Raw genomic sequence first — 20,067 nt, 5'->3', positions numbered from 1 at the left:
ATACATGTAGGCAAACACTCATATATGAAATGAAATAAAAAATAATAAATCTTAAAAAAAAAAGGAAGATCTAGAAGGCAGGCAGACTGCAAGCTTGCTGGTTTTGTGTCTTGGTCCACGAACTTGGGCTGATGCTGGATGCGTCCTTGAATGATGCTGGATCTGACTGAGGGCAGGGAAGCTCACAGTCTGGCCCATTCTAGCCCAGCATGGGAGGCTGTCTTCTTCCTCACTCATCCACAGGGAAGCCACAGTGGTGCCTCCCTGAGCAGCAGAACCTAGAATGTCTCCCCTACAAAGGCTGTGTTGGGCTATGAGATACCCAATAGGACAGTGAACTCTCTGACTTACTAGGATTTCACTTTTCTTTAAGCCTCAAATGGGCAGCTCCTCCTTCAACCAAGCTTTCCTTAGGGCTTTTTCTTGGGACAGGGGGACCTCATTAACGCTGGAGAGTGAAGTGGACACTGAATCTGTAGAGTAACCATGACAACAAGTGTGAGTTGGGACTGAGAGCCAGACTTGATTCTCCTGTAACACAGTAACAAAGCCCCAAGTACTTGATTCTAATTATATCTTAATTGTTGCTGGTTTTTTCTTAAAGGACCAAAAAGTCAATTCTTAATAAACAGCTAAGGCCATGAATAACACCTTTCCAAACAGACAATTTTTATTTAAATTGTAAAAAATAGTAATTCCAAACAAGAGTCTCCACCAACCCCGTGACAACTCACCAGAGAAGGCCCTGCTTCCTCTTCCCCTCCTTGAAGTACCCTGTGCTTAATCAACAGCCCGGGGCAGCACCCTGCACTGCTGCTAGCTTTTCCAAAGAGGGAGAACAGGGCAAGGCTCACCACCATTGGAAATTGCCTGAGACCAACTGAAAGAGTCCAGTCTGAAATCCCAACTGTTCCTATGAAAGTCCCTCTACCGGTGACACATTGGCTTGGGGCAGGAGCAGGGAAGCTGGGACCAGAACAGCCTGTGGGCTCACTTAGCTTCTCCGGCAACAAAGACAATCTGTCGCTTGTTAGGCTTATACTGTGGCAGGTTGGAGGCTAAAGGTCTGTTAGTGCATTTAGTGCTGGGTGAGAAGGGTGGCCCAGCCTGGGATACTGAAGTCCTCTGGTGGCAAGGCAGAGCCATGAGAGCCCAGATCCCCCGTCACTTTCTGCTGAATAAGGGGGGTGGGGAGGATGTCCCCACTGCTGGTTCTTGGCAGCCCTTCTGTGCCTGCTTGGGCCTGTTCCTCGGGTGTACTGGAGAGCTTGAGTCTAGTAAGACTGGGGGTGACCCTGTGCTAAGACCCAGCCGCAGCTCAGGCCATAGCATGGCTGGTCTAAGAGTAGCCCCCGGCCATCTGACTCGTAGCCGCGTTGCTGCCCACTCCTCGCCAGGCCTGGAAGCTGAAGAAAGCACTCACTCCATAGGCAATCATCACCAGGCAAGCAAAAAACTGGCAGGAAAGAAGAAAAGGGGCCAAGGTGGTCAGTCAGAGAGAGCAAGGGAACCATATGTGGTCAGCGACAGCAGACCAAGTGGTCTCCTTAGGTGGACTTGGGGATAAATCTTGGGTCAATCAGAACCATTTGTTCTGGCAGCCACACCCCTTATGCCCAGCTACACACACCACACAGCTGGCATTATGTTCCAAGGGTCTGGGCAACGGAACCACACAGGCCAGACATGTCAGGTGGTACCAGGGGCAACCAAGAGTGTCCAACTGCTCAGTGTAACAGTGACTATGGGGTAACTTCACACACTTCACAGGGACTTAATGTCCACAGGATACATTCAGGGCTGGGGCAGGTGGATCTCTGTGAGTTTGAGGCCAGCCTGGTCTACAAGAGCTAGTTCCAGGACAGGAACCAAAGCTACAGAGAAAACTTGTCTTGAAAACAAACAAACAAAAACCATTCATGGCTAGGGCTCAGAAGTAGAGTGTTTGCCCAGCCTCACAAGGCCCTGTGAGGTTCTAGGCCCAGAATTGAAAACATAATAACAGTAACAATACTCAAAAGGAATTTCCTGAACCAGTTCATACTCTGTATGCTGACCTGTGTTTTCTGCAGCTTAGACTCAGTTCCCAAGAGTGAGCTCACTAAATTTTTTTTTTGGGGGGGGGGGTTTGAGACAGGGATTCTCTGTAGCTTTGGAGCCTGTCCTGGAACTAGCTCTTGTAGACCAGGCTGGCCTCAAACTCGCAGAGATCCACCTGCCTCTGCCTCCCGAGTGCTGGGATTAAAGGCGTGCGCCACCAGCGCCCAGCGAGTTCACTAATTTTAAAACCTCTCTTAACTGGGAAGAGGGAAGACACCAAGGGCTGCCCTGTCCTGGACATGACCACAACTCCGATTTCCTTGTCTGAAAAAGAACCAATGGGCTCCAACTCTAGGGCAGTGTACAGGGCCTTGTGGGCAGAGTGCGAATGGCCGTCTGACACAGCCTGAGTCTAGACTTTCTGTAAGAGAATACAAGTCAAAACTGCAGACAGAACGTAGTGATTAACAGCCACCCCAGGTGACGTGAAGCAAAACGAGTGTGGCTCAGCAATGATCCCAGGTGTCCAGGTCCCTAAGGAAAACTGAGTGGCACTGAGCGTCCAGGAACCTGTGAGCACACAGGCCTGGGCTGGAGGATCCCCTGCAGAAGGCTGGAGCCTCAGCCTCGGGAGCATACTTACAGAGGCAGCCGAGCGCTGGTTATACGGCCGGGAGCCCTTCAGGGATGTCAGATCGACCGCTGAGGCACAAGTGATAAAGGCAGTAATATAGAGAACCGTGGCGGCGACGAAGAAGACCATCAACTGTGGGGCAAGGGAAAGCAGCCGTAAAACATCCACAGGGAGTATCCCCACCCCAGGACAGTGCCAGGCTACCAGGCCACTCCTCTGCCATGGTAACAAGCCACTCACCTCTAACCAGCTAAAGAAAAGCAGGCCACTCAATACATGGCACACGGCCATAACCACACCCTCCTGTGACCACATCAGCACTTGGCCTTGCAGCACATCCCTCTCACCATCAATGCGAAAAATCCATGACTCCCCTTTGGCATTATCCTCAACTCAGGGAATCGTACATAACACCAAGGAGACTGGGCGTGAGTCTCACTGGTAAAGCATTTATCCCGCCTTCGTGAGGTCCTGAGTTTGACCCCTAGCACCATCAAAACAACAAACAAATACCTCCCCTTGAGGCTGATGCTGGACAGTGGCAGTTCCCCAGGACCAGGTACGTGTGAGGTTTCTGGAACCTTCCTCGCCCAGTTCACTAGTCTACCTTGCCTGGCCCTTTCAAGGATTGGTGGTCTCTATACCAGAGTTGCGGGATCATCACCCAGCTCCTCTCCCAGCTCAGCCCTCCCTGCCTGGCACAGAAACAGAACCCAGCTGGCCTCCTTCATGGAGCGCTGTACTGGAACCCCATTCTGGCCTCAGAGACAAGTCTCCTGCCGTGTAGGATTCTTCCTTTGGGGCCCAGGGATATTCAGAGGGAGTCTGACCCTTAGGAGTCCAGCCGCCACCACCTCAATCCCAAATCATGTCCCCAAGTACAGTGACCACTGCATACCCTGCCAGGCTCTGGCCAGTGATACAAGATCTAACAAACCCATTCTGTCTCAGCATGACTCACGTTTCCTCTGGTTAAACAGGCATTGAATTGTACACAATCGCCGCCTAGTCCCAGCCTCGCTTGCATTACAATCATGTGCCTCTGTGCTCACTGAAAGCCTCAGACCCAGCTGCATGGGTGTTCCGGGTTCCAGAAAGAAAAAAAAAACGAACCATTTTCTGTGTCTGGCCAGGGTGCTTCCTCCAGTCAGAGGAGACCAGCCTGAGATAAACCTGAGGCACCCATCCTCTCCAGGGCTGCAAGGCCTCCTGGAGACACTCTGACCACCCTCAAAAAGGTACAGTATCTGCAAGGGCATCTTACAGACCCACTCAACAGCCCCTTGCTGCTGGTCCCTTCCCAGGGCAAAGTAGGGCATCTACTTAGATCATAAATGTGTCTTTCCACCCCAGCTCTTCAGGTAGTGAAGAGGCAAGAGGATCATGACCAGCCCCCCTCCACTTCACATTTATGGAAGGTCAAGGATCACTCACAGGCAAGAGGGCTTAGCCTGGAGCCAGACTCACCACCAATGGCCAGGGCACCATGTACAACTTCATGTGCAGCTGAAACAGGTAGATGATGAAGAAGACGATTGTCAAAAGCCAGAGGAAGACAGCGACAAACATGACCCAGCCATAGGCAGGGTACAGGTGGTACGGCGTATCAGCAATCAGGGCCCATACCAACAAACCCAGCACCTGTGGAAAAAACAGGAGCGTCTCAGAGCCCCATAGCTCTGGCCGGAGGCCCAGGCCTCCTTTCTTGTTAACTCAAACAAATCTTGGGCTGCTAGCAAAATGGCTCAAACAGTAAAATGCTTGCCACAAGCCTGGCAACCCAAGCTCGGTGCCTACAGCTCAAGGGCGTAAGGAGAGAACTGGCTATCAAAAGTTGCCCACTGACCTCCACTCACGTGTTGAAAAAGCTTTTTTCAAAGAAACCTTGACTTGCCTCCTGCTGTACACCTCTGTGCTGGGGATCTTGACTGGCCGCTCCTCTGCTTCCTCAATCACCGCTGTGCTGTGACAGAAGGCCCTTCCAAGTCCCCAGACACTGCCATCCATGTGGGAACAGTGTCTCCCATAGAGTGTGTGGTCTTTTACACCACTGCTCACCACAACAGTACAGGACCTCCGCTTTGTAACAAACAAGGGCACGGAAGCCAATACCTGTAACCCCAACACCGGAGGAAAATGCAGGAGACTTGAGTTCAAGGCCAACATCTACCTAGTGAGTTATAGGCCAGCCTGTAACCCAGCTCAAAACAAAACCTCTGTCTAAAAAGGGGGGTGGGGAGCTTTGAGAAGGCTCAGCTGGAAACTGTAGCTGAGCTCACCTCCAGAACCCACAGTGGAAGGGGAGTGCTCACTCATTCCCAAAGGTTGTCCTCTGGGGGGCCGATGAGATGGATAAATTTGCCTACTGGCAGATAAATTTGCCTACTGCTAGGCTTGACGGCCTACGGTAAACTCTCAGCTTCCAGGCTCACACACACGTATACACTAAAATGTTAAAGTTTAAAAACTTTGGGGGTTGTTCTTTTGATTTTGTTTTGTTTTGTTTTTGTTTTTGAGACAGGACCTTATTCTAAATCCCTGGCTGGCCTGGAACTCACCAATTTCCTCCTGCCACTGCCTCCTGAATGCTGGGGTTAAAGGCATAAGCTACCGGGCCTGGCTTTAAATAAACTTTTAAATGAAAAAAGGGAGGCAGAGGCAGGTGAATCCCTGTGAGTTTGAGGCCAGTCTGGTCTACAAGAGCGAGTTCCAGGACAGCTAGGACTATTACACAGGGAAACCCTGTCTCGCAAAGCCAAAAAGAAAGAGAGAGAGAGAGAGAGAGAGAGAGAGAGAGAGAGAGAGGGAGAAAGAAAGAAGAAAAGAGCATGAGAGATGGCCTAGGGGGTAAAGGCACTTGCCACCAAGCCTATGTTTGGATCCTGGGACCCACATGGTAGAGAGAACCAACCCCTGCAAGTTGTCATCTGATACAAGCATGTGTACATAAGTGTATGCACATACGATAAATAGTGTGTGCACATAAGATAAATAAATAACTGTAATAAAAAGTAGTCTCTGGACAAAGAAAAAAAAATCCCATTCCCAGGACATCCTCCATACCAATGGGAACAGTCTCTGTGTGCTTTTCTTGGCTCAGTAGAGCAGAGACTGTCTCCAGGGTTCTGAGTCCTCCAGCCTAATGCTCCTCCCCCTCCACCGGCCCTAACTCCCAGTTGTCTCCCCTACAGGTGTTGCCATCCGACTGCCCGTTACACTGTTCCCCCGTAGCTGGACATCCCTGACTGTGCATGCTGAAGCTAACAGAATGGACTTTGTTGAAAAACTGTTTCCCTTCCCGCCTGTGTAACTTTCCCCTCACAGCTGGTCTGGGCTTCTCACCTCATTTGATTTCTTTTTGTTTTGTTTTAGTGTTTCTTTACTTGTTTGTTTGTTTTACAGTCTTCAACTCACAGAGACCCACCTGCCTCTGCCTCCTGAATGCTGGATTAAAGGTGTGCCACCACCACCGAGCCTAATTAATTTATTTTTTATTTTATGTGTGTGCATTCGCCTGCATGTCTATCAGTGTGAAGGTGTTAGATCACCTGAAACTGGAATTACAGGTGTTATGTGCTGCCATGTGGGTGCTGGGAGTTGAAAATGGGCCCTCTGGAAGAGCAGCCAAGGCTCTTAACCGCCAAACCCCCTTCATTTATAATAGTGCAGGGACCACACCCACCTCAGGCAGCTCCTCAAAGTTGGAAGTTCAGTTTTACCCAGGGGCCTGTGTTTCCTTCCCCTGGAGTCCCTACATAGGCACCAAACCCAGAGAGGTCCACACACAGACTTTTTGTAGGGCGCAGTCCAAGGAGCCTGGGGGAGGCCCAAGGGAAGTATCACGCCATGGCTGTCCTCGGCCTCCCCAGCCCCTTTGCTGGCCGAGGATCTCTAGGTTGGGGAACACGAACTCCTGTCTGGAACTCTGGGTATAGAAGTCTACTGTGGCTCTGGAGAAAGAGGCTCCTTTGCTAAGACACAGGAGGGTTGTTCCTCCTTCTGCCTGCACACATGGAAACTAGTGGCTCCGGTCCAAGGGCGAGACCACTTTTGGTCAGATATTAGGAGCAACACTGTACTCTGGAGGCTGGTCTTTGGGAACAAGTCCCTGCCCCTGGCTATCCACTTTGCTGACAGGCCACTTGCAAGTTCCCAGGCACCTAAAGAGAGGTCCTCACCAGAGGGTTCAGGACCCAAAGTTGGGGGCCCTGCCAGCCACCTCCTTCTAAAACACCCCACCAAGATCTATCTCAGGGAAGTTTCTTTTTGGTTTGGAATACGCATTTGCAGGGTAAGGACAGATTCTGCTCTCCCAGCTGGTGTGAGCCCCAGACACCGCATGTCACAGAGCATCCTCCCATCTGTTCTTGCTTCTGACCCTCACAAGCAGGCCCGGGTGTTGGCCCCTGTGCCCACTTTACAGCAAGAAGAGGGACAGAATAGCAGGGCCTTCCTAGCCTGTGGTCACTTGTCAAACTGACAAAGCCCTCGTTGTACTACAACAAGGGCCAGGGAGAGAGCTCAGTAGCTGAAGGCACTTGCCACCAAGTCCGACCACCTGAGTTAGATCTTCAGAACCCACATGGTGGGGGAGAACTGACCTGAAGTTGTCCTCTGACCACCACATACGCACTTTGGTGTGTCCATGCATGCCCCCCCCACACACACACACAGGACAAGATATCTTGGACTAGGCTCCACACACCTTCTTCCCTCTCTTCCTTCCTGTTTCTCCCCCGACCCTGCTTCTCTCTTTCTTGGCAAGCTCTCATTAGTCCAGAGAGACCCTGAACCCCTACTTCTGCTTCCCAAGTACTGATATCACAAGCATGTGGCACCTCACCTGGCCCCCACACACCCTTTACCCCCCAACCCCAAATCACTGTGCCTGAAACAGACACACTAGAAAGGCCACAAAGCCCCAGAGCTGGGTGAGGTCTTTTCCATCAGGAGAATGGAGACTCCTTGGAATACAAGCTCAGGCAGCTTCCCGGGTAAGAAGCAGGAAGGTGAGCCTGCTAGGGCTGTCCGCTCTTATATGAAGTAGGTTCTAGGTCCCTCACCCTGCCGCTGGGTTGTGTGGTTCCTACTATCTGAAAGGAAGTTAGAGAAGGCATCCGAATGACAATCGAGAAAAGGCCATGTTTACACGCGTGCCCTCTTCTCTCCAAGCCATCTTGCCAGGTTCCCACAAGTATTCAGGAGACATACCACGCACTGTAGATAAAGGGTGGGTGAGCCTGGAACCCCACTCTGCCTTGACAGAGCTGTGACAAAGGAGTTGCTGGGGTGGGAGAGGTGGATAAAGCAAAAATGTGTCAGCCCCTACCAAGGGCAGGGATGTAGGAACCCACGAGTCCCCACCCTGTCCGACTCCACCCCTCTTTTCCAGATCAGCAAACATGTTAGAGATAAAGCAGTAGATAGGTAGGAGAATTTGTGAACCTTTGGGCTGTTGTGCCTGGCCCCGAGCCCAGGCAGCAGACTTGGTTTCTGCCCTAGAACGAGAAAGGTCCATTCCTCTTTTAGAACCCAACAAACTGGTTTCTCGTAAGCCATCAGCCTGGGTATTTCACTGACCCCTCCACTGATGTGGGTGGTCCTGCCAAGGAGGTTCCAGAAGCTGCAGGACCCCCTGGGACTCGGTGCAGATCCCACTCTACTGGAAGCACCAGAAGCCTTGCCGCAGCATGGGCTCCACTCTTCAGGGATAACAAAAGGCAGCAGGTTGCTGGGAGCAGAGAATCAAGAGTCCCCAGTTCTACTCCCTGACCCTGTGACCTCTCCCAGAAGTCTGGGTCCAGCACAGGTCTCCCGTAGCTCAGACGTCCCTCTAGCGTGACCTATCCCTGGGTGCCTCTCTTCACAACTGTCTACTGCGACACTTCTGTGTCAGGGTGCCCCACCCTCAGGGTGCTCCCACACCAGCAAGCTGTGCCAGATCAAAAACATAAACTGCTCAAATACGCACGCTCACAGGGTAGGTGTGTGGGAACCAATGCAGGAGGGGAAGGGGCACCAGAAGGAAGATCAGTTGTAGATATCAGGCAGAGGAATTCCCCACTGGCAAAGTAACCTGTGATAAGGTTTAGGGAAGTGAAGGGGGGGGGGGGGACAAAGAGAATCACGGGGGATTCCAGAAGAGAATGCGATTCTACCTCTGGCAGTCTGGGTCACCTTGACTTCTGTGTCCATCTACCCCCTACTTTCTAGACAGTGTCAGACTCAAGCCAAGTCACCGTGTGGCCTTGGGAGATTCACACAAGCTTTCTGTCCTCATCTGGGGCGCACAAAGGAGTTTTCTATTGGGTGAGAGGTTCAGGGACAACAATGCCTACCCTGATGCTGGGCAGGTGGACTCTGGGGCCATAGCAAGGGTGGGAGGGGGGGTGTGGTTATGTGGTTTAGTTAAACCACAGGAAAGCGAGGGCAGAGCGAGGGAGCTTCCAGTAAGGGAAACAACTAGACCTGGAGGTTGACACTAGGTCCCAAGGGCTGAGCGAGGCTTCTGGAACAGGAAAGCATGTTACTGGTGGACACACAACCCTGGGGAACTAAGGGCTGCTGAGCGGCACTACGCACGCTAGACAAGGGCTCTGTCCAGAGCCACTCCCATCAGAGCTGCTGAGTCTTGAGGGAATGTTAGAAATTGCTTGCTTGTTTTTAATTATGTGGCATCTCTAGTGTTTAAATGTTAGCAATTAAGCCAAATGTTTTAGGAAGAGCGAAGACCAATCTTCCGGAGGTGATGAGTGGTGTTAAGTTTTCCACAGGCCTCAGTGGCTGCTCCTTACCGCACTTCCAGGAAACTGAGGCGCAGGGTGGCTGCAAGACCCTTCTTGGCGTCCCCCCTCACTTAGGACACAGCTAGGCAGCTGAGGACATGCAGAACTTGGCCTAGACTGGCCTGGCCTAGCCCAACCTCCACCCCCATCCTGGCCCTTCTCCCTACACTGAAAGGGACTTTATGGGGACAAAAAGTCACCCATTGTGTCCCAGGAGACAAAGGGGAAAGAGACAGAGGCTCCAGGCGCCTGGGCAGGCCACACCACTACCACACACCACCCCCTCTGTGTCAAAGGAGGGCGGGGGGAGGCACCTTGGAATTCCTGCCCTGGATATGAAGCATTCTAGAACGCGGGGGCCATTCAAATCCCAAGGAAGACCAGGAACCACCCAGCTGTCCCCCTCTGTATCTGAAGCAGACACACAAGGAATTCCACGGAGTCACTCAGCCAAGGCACACTCTCCCGGGGCCAGTTCTGTGCCAGACGGTTCCAGGTGCACAGAAGGCAGCAGGGTAGTGGGCAGCTGGGCCTGGCCTGCAGGAGCCCGCCTGGGCCTTGACTAGCACTGCGGGATTCCAGATGCAGCCTTCTCTATGCCACCTGCCATTGGCAAGTCCTAGGTCTAAAAGAGAGTGTTTAAAATCTGGAGGTACAAAGGTATACACACACACACACACACACACACACACACACACGCCAATGGCTGAGTCATATGGACCTGAAATATATTCAACTACATGATCATCCTTGAGAGGTAGAGGCAGGAGGATTGCCACAAGTCTGAAGCCAGCCGGGATTTCACAAGACCCTGTCCTGTCTCAACAATAACAGCAATAATAATAAATAATTAAATGTATTGTTGTTATTCTTATTTAGTAGGAAAATCTGCCCAACATGAACTCAGACTACTGCTCTCTGCAAGAGGCTCTGAAGGTCTCCTTCTGGTCCCATTCAGGTATGCGAGGCAGGTGCAGGATTTGTGACTCCCACCCTCCCTCTGTCTCTTCTGACTCCCCAGCAAGAGGCAATGTGCCCAAAAGAGTTTCAGAAATTCACAGTACCCAGTCTATGTCGCACTCCTCCCTCTTCCCCAGGGGGTTGCATAATACCCGTCTGGGTCTTCCCAACACTAGAATCCAGCCAGCCATGAGGGCTTCTTAGGGAGGTCTCATTCTGCTTGAGAAGGCCCAAGTAGAGCCCTTGTACATACTGCCAGGGATAGACTTCCTTTCTTGTAGTACTGACTCCTGGGAGGTAGGGACATTGTCTTGGTAACTAGTGCCTGGAGGAACTGTCACTGCCGGGAATGCCAAAGCTCTGGAGCTAGCACAGCCTGTGAATCTCTCAGCCTGGTGAAGTCTATACAGATGGGCAAGGCCTTCCTCTTTTCCTGGGGGTGGCCCGAGCATATCTCTCTGGACTCCATTCCCAGGAGGGGCTGGTGCCAGGCACGCTCCACACACCCCAGGCTGACAGAGTTCATCTGGTGTCAGATACCACCCAGCCCTGCCATAGCTGAGCTTCAGAGCCTGCCCGAGACCAGGTCCTGCCTAACCTTCAGCCCAGTCCTCCCTCGGAGACCCTGGTGTGCCACCCTGCCTCTCCTCCCTGAGCAAACAGGAGGCACTGACCCTGCCCAGCAGCAAAAGCCAGAGCCCCATACTGTCAGACCCAGGGCTGGGTCAGCGGCTGCCAAGGAAAACAGGCCCCCACCTAGGCTCACAGCAACCACAAAGACAGCAGTCAACATAGTCCAGCCACCGCAGCCCGATGGCAATTGCCGACCACACAGGATGACTCTGCAAATGTGAGCTGGTCCCTTCCTGAAACAGAGGTCACTTTCTGCTTATAGACGACTTGGGAAAAGCCCCAGGTAGTCCTGAACTCACTGTGTGAATCTGAGGGTAGAGCCTTCCCTCTCTGACCCTGACATCCACACCCCTCACAGCTTTTGACATAGCCACAAATTATGTGTAATTCCCAACCTAATAACATTTTCATTTCTTTAGAAAGTTTTTTTTTCCTGGTTTTTCAAGACAGGGTTTCTCTGTTTAACAATCCTGGCTGCCCTGGAACTCACTTTGTAGACCAGGCTGGACTTGAACTCAGATCTGCCTGTCTCTGCCACCAGAATATGGGATTAAAGGTGCCACCGCCAACCAGGGGAAAAAAATTCTTAATGGTTGTTCATTGGTTAATTTTGGTTTTTAGAGACAGGATCCTATTACTTAGCCCAAGATGGTTGGTACGCCCTGTGTAGCCCAGGTTGGCCTTGAACTTACTAATCTCCTTCCTTAGGCTCCTGACCGCTGGGACCACAGGCATGTGCCAACATGCTCCACTTGCTATATGATTTTTAAATAAGTATTACAGGGCTGGCAATATGGCTCTGGGTAAAGGTGCCTGCAACCCATTCTCATGACCTGAGCTTCAGACTTGAGACCCACGTTGTAAAAAGAGAACCAACACCTACAAGTTGTCCTCCGGCCTCTTGATTCATAGAGTAGCTTGCCTGTGACTTACACACACACACACACACACACACACACACACACACACACACAGCAATCTTTAATTTAAATAATAATTCATTTTATTTAGATAGTTTTTGTTTTTTGAAACAGGGCTCACTATGTAGTCTTGTGTGGCCTGGAGATCACTATGTAGGCCAAGCTGGTTTCAAACAGAGATCCACCTGCCTCTGCCTCCTGAGTGCAGTGTTGGGATTAAAGTAGTAGGCCCCATGCCTGGTGCAATTTATAAATTATAAAATTTTTTCCTAAAAGCGTGTTGCTACAATGATGACTGCTAATCTCTTGTTGTGTTAACTGATAAACCAAGCTTTACCACAGCTGAGTCTGTGCAGAGCCGTCCCTAGGGCTCAGCCCAGCCTCAGAATGGGTCCTTGTGGGAAAAGGTGACTACTGCAGGGTAGTCCACTGGACAACTGTTGAGGCCCGTCTCCTCAGCATGCTCTCCGGCTATGCAGATGGCCAAGCTCAATACAGACCTTATTAATGACATTGAACTGTGGAAAGGTTTCAGCTTGACTCAATTTTCAGACACCAGAAAGAAATAAAGGAGGAGGGGACAGAATGTCCCCACACACGGACCTGCCACCTCTGCCTATCAGATTGGAGTGCGTCCAGAGTGTGTCATATCACCAGCCAGGGTGACCATGGGGCAGGCACCTACTGGAGAGGACACAGCTGTGACCTCCATGGAAGATACTTTCCATCACAGGCCTGTCTTCTCAACTGCAAGAGCAGTTAAGGCTAGAGGGTCCCAGTTCAGGTCCGTCCTAAACTACACAGTGAGTTCAAGGTCAGCCTGGGCAACTTAGGGACACCGTATCTCGAGACTGAAAAGAGTAAAAAGAAGGCTGGGTGTGTATTAAAATGAAACACAACAAACACAGAGTGTGAAAACTGCAGGTGGACAGCCCGATCGCTACCTGGGTGGGGTGGGGTGCACACACACTGCACATACCCTGGGATCCCTGGGGCTCCACTTACAGAAAATGCCACACAGACACCAGTGGCACGTGCAAAGTCACGCACGAGAGAGGCGTGGAAATAACAAAGGAATGGGAATTCAGGTGTGTCAGGGCCCAGCTGCACCACGAGTTGCTACAGTCAGGTGAGTGTGCTCCCTGCTAAGAAGAGACCTGGAGCCTACATCTCTTAGCTATGCTTCTGAGCCCCTATTTTAGAAATAAAGACTCTAGGCTGGGCAGTGGTGGCGCACGCCTTTAATCCCAGCACTCGGGAGGCAGAGACAGGCTGATCTTTGTGAATTCGAGGCCAGCCTGGTCTCCAGAGTGAACTCCAGGACAGACAAGGCTACACAGAAAAACCCTGTCTCAGAAAAACAAAAACGAAACAAAACAAAATGCAATGGTTGGCTGACCTGTAGAAAAATTGAGACGTAGCCAAATGAACAAAGGCCACAATGACACTGTAACCGCACCACAGAAGCTACAGAGGCATTGTGTCACAGCGACCCACACACAACAGACACACTGTAACTCCACGGCTGGTGTTCTAATGCTACACTCATTTTACTGTGTGTGCACATATGCATACACATGGGCATTCTTGTGCCACGGAGCCCTTAGAGAGGTCGGAGGGCAAACCGCCAGTCAGTCTGCTTTTCTACCACGTGGGCCGCCAGACTTGGAACAAGCTTTTGTCTGTTGTGCCATCTCACCTCTCCCTCCCTCCCACCCATCAGTGTTCTTTACATGCATAAAAAAGGGACTGAAAATATTCTAAAACAGTTGCCCTCATAATGGGAGGGGCTGGATCCAAGAACAACTTTAGCTCTGGTAGCACAGGGTCTATGCAGCCCAGGCTGCTGGCCTTGAGCTGCCTTGGGTTCCTTCAGTCTCCTGAATGCTGGGTTACACACACACACACACACACACACACACACACACACACACCCCTACCTGGCTAGCATTCCCAAAGTTGTCACACTCTTGCCCACCAGCAAGGAGGAGTGTGGCAGGAATTAACCACACAGAGCACTGTGGCTTCATCACGGGAACCTGCAGGCTCCACTCAAGACTACCAAACAACCTCAGGTCAATCAGTACTAAGGGTGCCCCCAGTACTATCACCCCAACTCCACCTGCCACTGCTCGCATCTGCTCAGCAACACAGCAGGCCCTTCTCAGAAGTCAGAACTCTTGGACCTTGTCCTATCCCTTCATGGAGAAAAAAGCCTGCCTGCTGGGACTGCCAGTCAGCCAAAATCACCAAGAAGAGCTTCCTCATGTCCCCAAGAGTGAAAGGATGAAGGAAGCCTTGAGCACTGAGCTCCTTGTCCCCAGAAACAGTTAAACTTGCCTAAGGGCCCTAGCATCTAGGGCCCAGTGAACCCTGTCTTCACTCTGCCACGTGCCAGGCTAAGTCCTTGGTGGGCGCTACTTCTCCACCATCACTGTTTTACAGACAAGGGTATAGGGAAGCGGTGAATTAAGAGGTTCCCTAGCATCCCAAATTGAAGAAGGCAGAGTCTGAATTTGAACCCCAAGACCTCGGCTTCCAGGTCTACTATCAGTCAGTGTTTTCAATGATACCCTGGAGCACTATGGTGGCAGAGGAAGTCTCTAATCTGTTTGTTTACTTAAAAACAGACCCTTATGGCTGCTCCCAATCCTAGGAGGAAGGCTAGGAAGTGCTCACTGCCCACGTCCCCATTCCCTCAAGGCATTCATCAGCTAGTCCCCAGCGTCTAGTCCTGAGCACCAGGGCTTAATCCACCATCTCACCTAAATCCCCTTCATTCCCCTCTCTCCTAAAACAGGGTCTACTTAGCTCAGGCTGGCCCCAAATCCGTGATCCGAGGAGCACCAGAGTTATAAACCTCGCTAGAACCTTCTTTGAAACCCCATCCATCTAGACACTCTTAAGAGCTCACCTCTGCCAGGAAGCCCTCCCCAAAAGCCTGAGCAGAGTCTTCCTTCCTGAAGTAGTCGTCCTTCTCTGGGAACCCTCTAGGAACCCAGACTCCCAAATAAAGGCAACAGGAAACATAGCTGGAGCCAGGCTTCAGATGGCCAGATCTGAGTGCAAATCCTACCTGTGTGCAGCAGCCTGGCCGAATGCCACTTCCCCACCCCACGCCCCGTGTGACTTTGCTCAAGTGCCTCTGTGCTTATCACCGAGTCCCAGGTAGGACCATTCTTTGTCCCAAAACTGGAGTTGGGGGGGGGCAGTGTTAAAATTAGCAAAAAGATGGGCACTCCATCCCATGTTTTTCAATTTTTCTAAAGTGGTTAGGGTGCACCATGGGCACCTTCCGGCCACGCACACAGCATCCTTCTGCTCGCTTGCCACACAAAGAGCGGTAGCACACAGCACTCTGGTGCTTCACGACTAGAAGAGTTGTCTCTAGGTCACGCTTGCCTGCCTATTTAGAAGCGAGCTATGAAGATTCGTGTTTCTCCTTTTACTTACATTACTAGGAAGCTCAGGCATGAAGATTTTACACTTGCAGGCTTCTCCAAAACATCAGGTTTTAGAAATACACTAACTCTTCTGTTTTAACCATTAATAGCGCCATCTGATATTTGTTCTGGGGCTAGAGGGGGATGGGTAAGGTTACAGAGTATAAAGACCATCAGTTATCTGTACACTGAGGCAGGTTCACAGATGAAGAACAATGTTTTGCTCAAGTAGCTTGGACTTCCTCCTCACCACCTTTCCAGCAGTGCAGGACACCTTGGGGTACAGAGCAACCTGGGGAGCAAGGAGCACCATCTCCGCAGTTACTGCCCCCTCCAAGCAGCCTTCCCTGATCCCCAGGGGTAGGCACTAGGCAGGGAGCCTCTCCCACATCCTCTAAAGTGCCAAACCCACATAAAACAAGAGCAAAGCAAAATATTATAAGTCAGAAAAACCACTCCCAGCAGGTGAGTGATTAGAAAGAAGTCTCTGAGCCTATTTTTATCTGTTGAGAGGAGAAAAATCCAGCCAGACGTAGTGGCACACGCATTTAATCCCAGCACTCAGGAGGCAGAGGCCGGTGGATCTCTGTGAGTTCAAGGCCAACCTGGTCTACAAGTGAGTTCCAGGACAGTTACACAGAGAAACTGTGTTCTGAAAAACAAAACAACAACAAAAAAGATGCCTAGCCAAAAGGTCTAGGCTAGCCTCCAGTGTGCTATCGTGGCTTCCCAGTAGATATGGTGCCTGTCTCTGCCCCTCCCCCATCTGGGCCCCAGCGGAGTAGTAGGTTGCCACAGAAACATCTGAGGAAACAGACTGGTACAGTCTCCAAGTGAGGTCTGTGGACCCAATATGGGGAAGGAGCTAGGGAGTAAAAGGTGCCTATCACTTCCCGCCCTGATGTCTCAATGCTCCCAAACCTCCAAGGGTCACCAACACAACCAAGACCCCAGTTCTGGTCCTAAACGCATAAAATGTAGACCAGATGCTGATGCTTCAACTGCTTAGCCTGTAAGCTACTCTCCCGACCTCCACTCAACTCTGCCACCTGCAGTTCCTCCACCATTCCCTGCACTACCCCAGGCTCCCATTCCAGGGATGGCCCGCTGGAAAGCAAGCCCTCTAGGTCCCAGGGAAGCCTTCTAGACTAGACCTGTCCCCTCTTTGTCCCTTCCACAAGCCACCACTTAGCTCCTCTCAGGCTAGCCCAAAGCTGACCCTCAGGGGTGGGGTTAAAAGAGTCCAAATAGAAACCCCTGGCATGGTGGTGCCAGGGAATAATTGAAACCCTTGGAAAGATGTAGTTCAAAGCTAGCTTCGGCTACACGAGGAGTTTGAAGGCAGCTTCAGCTACAGAGAGAATTCAAGACCAATCTGGGCTATATGCGACCCTGTCTCAAAACAAAAACAAAACTGAATAAAACAAACCAAACAAACAAATCACCAAGAGCCCAACACTCCTGGGTTGACAATGTCTACTGTTGAAGATTTAAATTGGTCCCATCATGCCACCCCTCCCCAATGTCATCAAAACCAAACAATATCCAAAAAACATTCCGGGGGGAATGTTTTTGTTTTTTTGTTTTTTAATGCAAGTTTCTTGTTGCACTTCCGGAGATTCAAAGAGCAATTTCACATTTTTTCCCGGAGGTGTGGCCCGGGAATTTGAATTTTAAACAAACCCAGGCAGGAGATAGGGGAGGATGGAGAAGGTGGGTGAGGGCTCACAAGGAAGATCAGAAATCTGAAACCAAGGCAGAGGCCCCAGGTGGAGGTGGCCGCTCCCCTGGAGAGTAGGCAAGACCTAATCTCTGCGGAGGGCCTCTTCACTCCCCAGCCTGGCCCTGGATGTGGCTACTGGAGGGACGGCGACAGGGATCTAATCTCACATCCAGAACCACCCTATTCCTCTGCCAGTGGACCTCGATTTTTGGCCTCCAGATCCTCACAGGGGTGCACCGTGAAAAGACCGCTTACACCTCAGATTGCACCCGGTGGGAAGGGGTAATCCTTGAGTCCTTCGTTGGGGTCTGCACAGAGATCCCGGGGTGGCAGGCACGTGACTTCTGACCTCCCGCGAATCTCCACAGCCCAGAGCAGGAGATTCGACCCGCAGGCCCTGGGCAAGTGCCCCGGAGGGAGCGCACGCGTCGGGGCCACCAATACGCTGTCCTTCCCTGTCCCGGACGGCAGTCCGGCTGCCTCACTGGCCGGCTGGAGCCGGTGGGCAGTGGACTTTGCTCGGCGGAGAAGGCCTGGGCCGGGTCCCAGAGGGAAGGGGGCAGGGCAGAAGGAAAGGAACAGACTGGCGGACAGTTGTGCGCGGCGATCTCAGCCGCGGCTTCACCGCAGGAACCACCAGGTAGGGCATGGGGTCCCCTCCACAGGAGTCTTACTGCGCTCTTAGGGATACCACACGGGCGCCCTGAGGTGCGAGGTTCCAGGCGATCTCGAGGGACGCGTCCTGGGGGTCCCTGGAGAATACCCCATCCCGTCACCGAGCTACCCGGCTCACCAGCTGCAGTAGCGCAAGCACCCCGAGGGCGGAGCGCACGAAGCCCAGGTCCGGGCGCAGCGCAGACACCGATGCTCCCACGCCCTGCGCGGGGCTGCTGGTCCTCGTGCTAACTTTCGACGGGAACTCGGCCATGGCGCTCGGGAGCCCACGACGCTCCGGCCGCGCTCCCGGCGCTGCTCCGGGGCTGCAACTGCGGCTCCCGCTGCGGGCTCTGCGTGGGATCCCTGGGCAGATCCTACAGGTGCGCGATGCCCCGCCCCGCGACGCCCTAGGCCTCGCCCCTCTCTGAGACCCCGCCCCTTAACCCTCGGCTCGCCGCCGGAGAGTGGTCTTCAAGTCCTGTTCCGCACACCCATCTACCCGCCACCGACCGAAGCGACCTCGCTCTTTCCCACATAGTCCTAGGGTGTTGTGTGTCCTTGGGCAACCCGCTGCGCCCCCTTAGGAGGAAAGCGGATCGCTGTGAATCAGCGTCCAGGAAAAGTCTACCCAGACTAGGGATACGCAGTGGAGAACCGTCCTTTCTAGGCTGCAGGCAGGTTCCTTTCTAAACAGATAAAGCAAACCAGGGAGGTGACTCACACCTGTAATCTCAGCACTCAGGAGGAGTGGAGGAGAGGGGATCATGGAAAATTCAAGTCTAACCTGGCTGTATAATGAATTCCAGGCTTGTCTAGGCTACATGGTGAGACCCTGTCTCTAAACAAACTAACCAACTAAATAACTACTAACACTACCTAAGGCGAAGCATAGGATTAATCCCAGCACTGAGCGGTCAGTAGATCACTTCAGGATTATCTTGGGTTACAGTGTGCATTTCAGGAGAGCCTGGGATACACAGTATCTTGTCAAGAAAGAACAAAAAGTCAACAACAGCTACAAAGTCTAGTCTATTTGCACACACTAATCCCAGATACTAGGGCCCTAAGGCAAGAGTATAGAAAGTTCAGGCCCTGCCTGGGCTATAGAGCAAGCTCAAAGGTAGGCTGGGCAACTTCCTGGGCTGCTGCTTCAAATTCTTATTTTTTTTTCTTCCAAGACAGGGTTTTTCTGCATAGAAGGGAACTTGCTCTGTAGACCAGGCTGGCCTCCAACTCATAGAGATCCACCTGCCTCTGCCTCCCAAGTGCTAGGATTAAAGGTGTACATCAAATTTTTAAAATACAGAAAAGGTTGGGGGTGGAGCTACACGGCAGAATGCTTTCCCTAGTGTGGTCTTGCCGCCACAAGTCCCTGGGTTCGATCCTCAGCACTGCTTGTCGGAACTGACTATCTAGGACTTGGAGATGGCTGGACCGTGGCTCCTTCTCTGTCCTAGAGGGTGTGCCGGTGCTCACTCTGAAGAACTATTTGAGGAGAGCAAATGAGATGTCTGTGGAAACCTGCGACTGTGTCAGGGAGGGTTGCCCTGGAGATGGGAGGTGATGCTGGATTTCACTGCTGTGATGTGCACAGACACACCTGCTCACATTCTTCACCATTGACAGCTAGACCAGCTCCTCTTGGGTCCCACTGTCTATGTGGGTGGGACAAGCAGTAGGAGATAAGTGATAGACGGGGGGGGGGGGGATAAATTCAGATAGAGACAGCTGATGCCGTGACTGAATCAAACAGGGACGAGACAGAGTGGACAGGAGGAGATTTTTAGATAGGATGGCAGTCTTTTTTTTTATTAATTAATTTTTAGTTAATTTTTACATACCAATCTCAGTTCCCCCTCCCTCCTCTCCTCCCACTCTCTCCACCTTCTCCCACCGCTCCTCAGAGAGGATAAGGTCTCTGCTGGGAAGTCAACTAAGTCGACCGTCACCTCATTGAGGCAGGACCAAGCCCCTGCTCCCCCTGTGCCTAGGCTGAGCAAGGTGTCTCTCCATAGAGAACAGGTTCCAAAAAGTCAGTTCATGCATTAGGGTTAGATCCTGGTCCCACCGCCAGTGGCCCTACATACTGCCCAAACCACACCTTTGTCTCCTGCATTCAGGAGGTCTAGTTCAGTCCTATGCAGGTTCCCCATGGGATGACTGTCTTAATTAGGGTTTCTATTGCTGTGATGAACGCCATGACCAAAGCAACTTGGGAAGGGTTTATTTGACTTATGTTTCTACGTCACTGTTCATCCTTGAAGGAAGCCAG

The 20,067-nt window shown here is 51.8% G+C and overlaps 1 protein-coding gene across 1 annotated transcript; it reads right to left on the bottom strand.

The window, feature by feature from the left end:
• Positions 1 to 652: 652 nt before the first annotated feature.
• LOC121446948 (plasmolipin) lies at positions 653 to 18,188 on the bottom strand. The gene is made up of 4 exons (XM_041649852.1): positions 17,932 to 18,188; positions 4,142 to 4,315; positions 2,684 to 2,806; positions 653 to 1,456 (listed from the first exon to the last, which is right to left on the bottom strand). The coding sequence occupies exons 1-4, from the start codon at positions 18,064 to 18,066 to the stop codon at positions 1,340 to 1,342; spliced, it is 549 nt and encodes a 182-aa protein (XP_041505786.1). The 5' UTR covers positions 18,067 to 18,188; the 3' UTR covers positions 653 to 1,339.
• Positions 18,189 to 20,067: the final 1,879 nt, after the last annotated feature.

Source organism: Microtus oregoni, unplaced genomic scaffold (genome assembly GCF_018167655.1).
Source record: "Microtus oregoni isolate MIOR12 unplaced genomic scaffold, Mior012 000004F_ref0000308, whole genome shotgun sequence".
NCBI classification, from domain to species: Eukaryota; Metazoa; Chordata; class Mammalia; order Rodentia; family Cricetidae; genus Microtus; species Microtus oregoni.
This window is presented reverse-complemented; position numbering and strand designations above follow the sequence as displayed.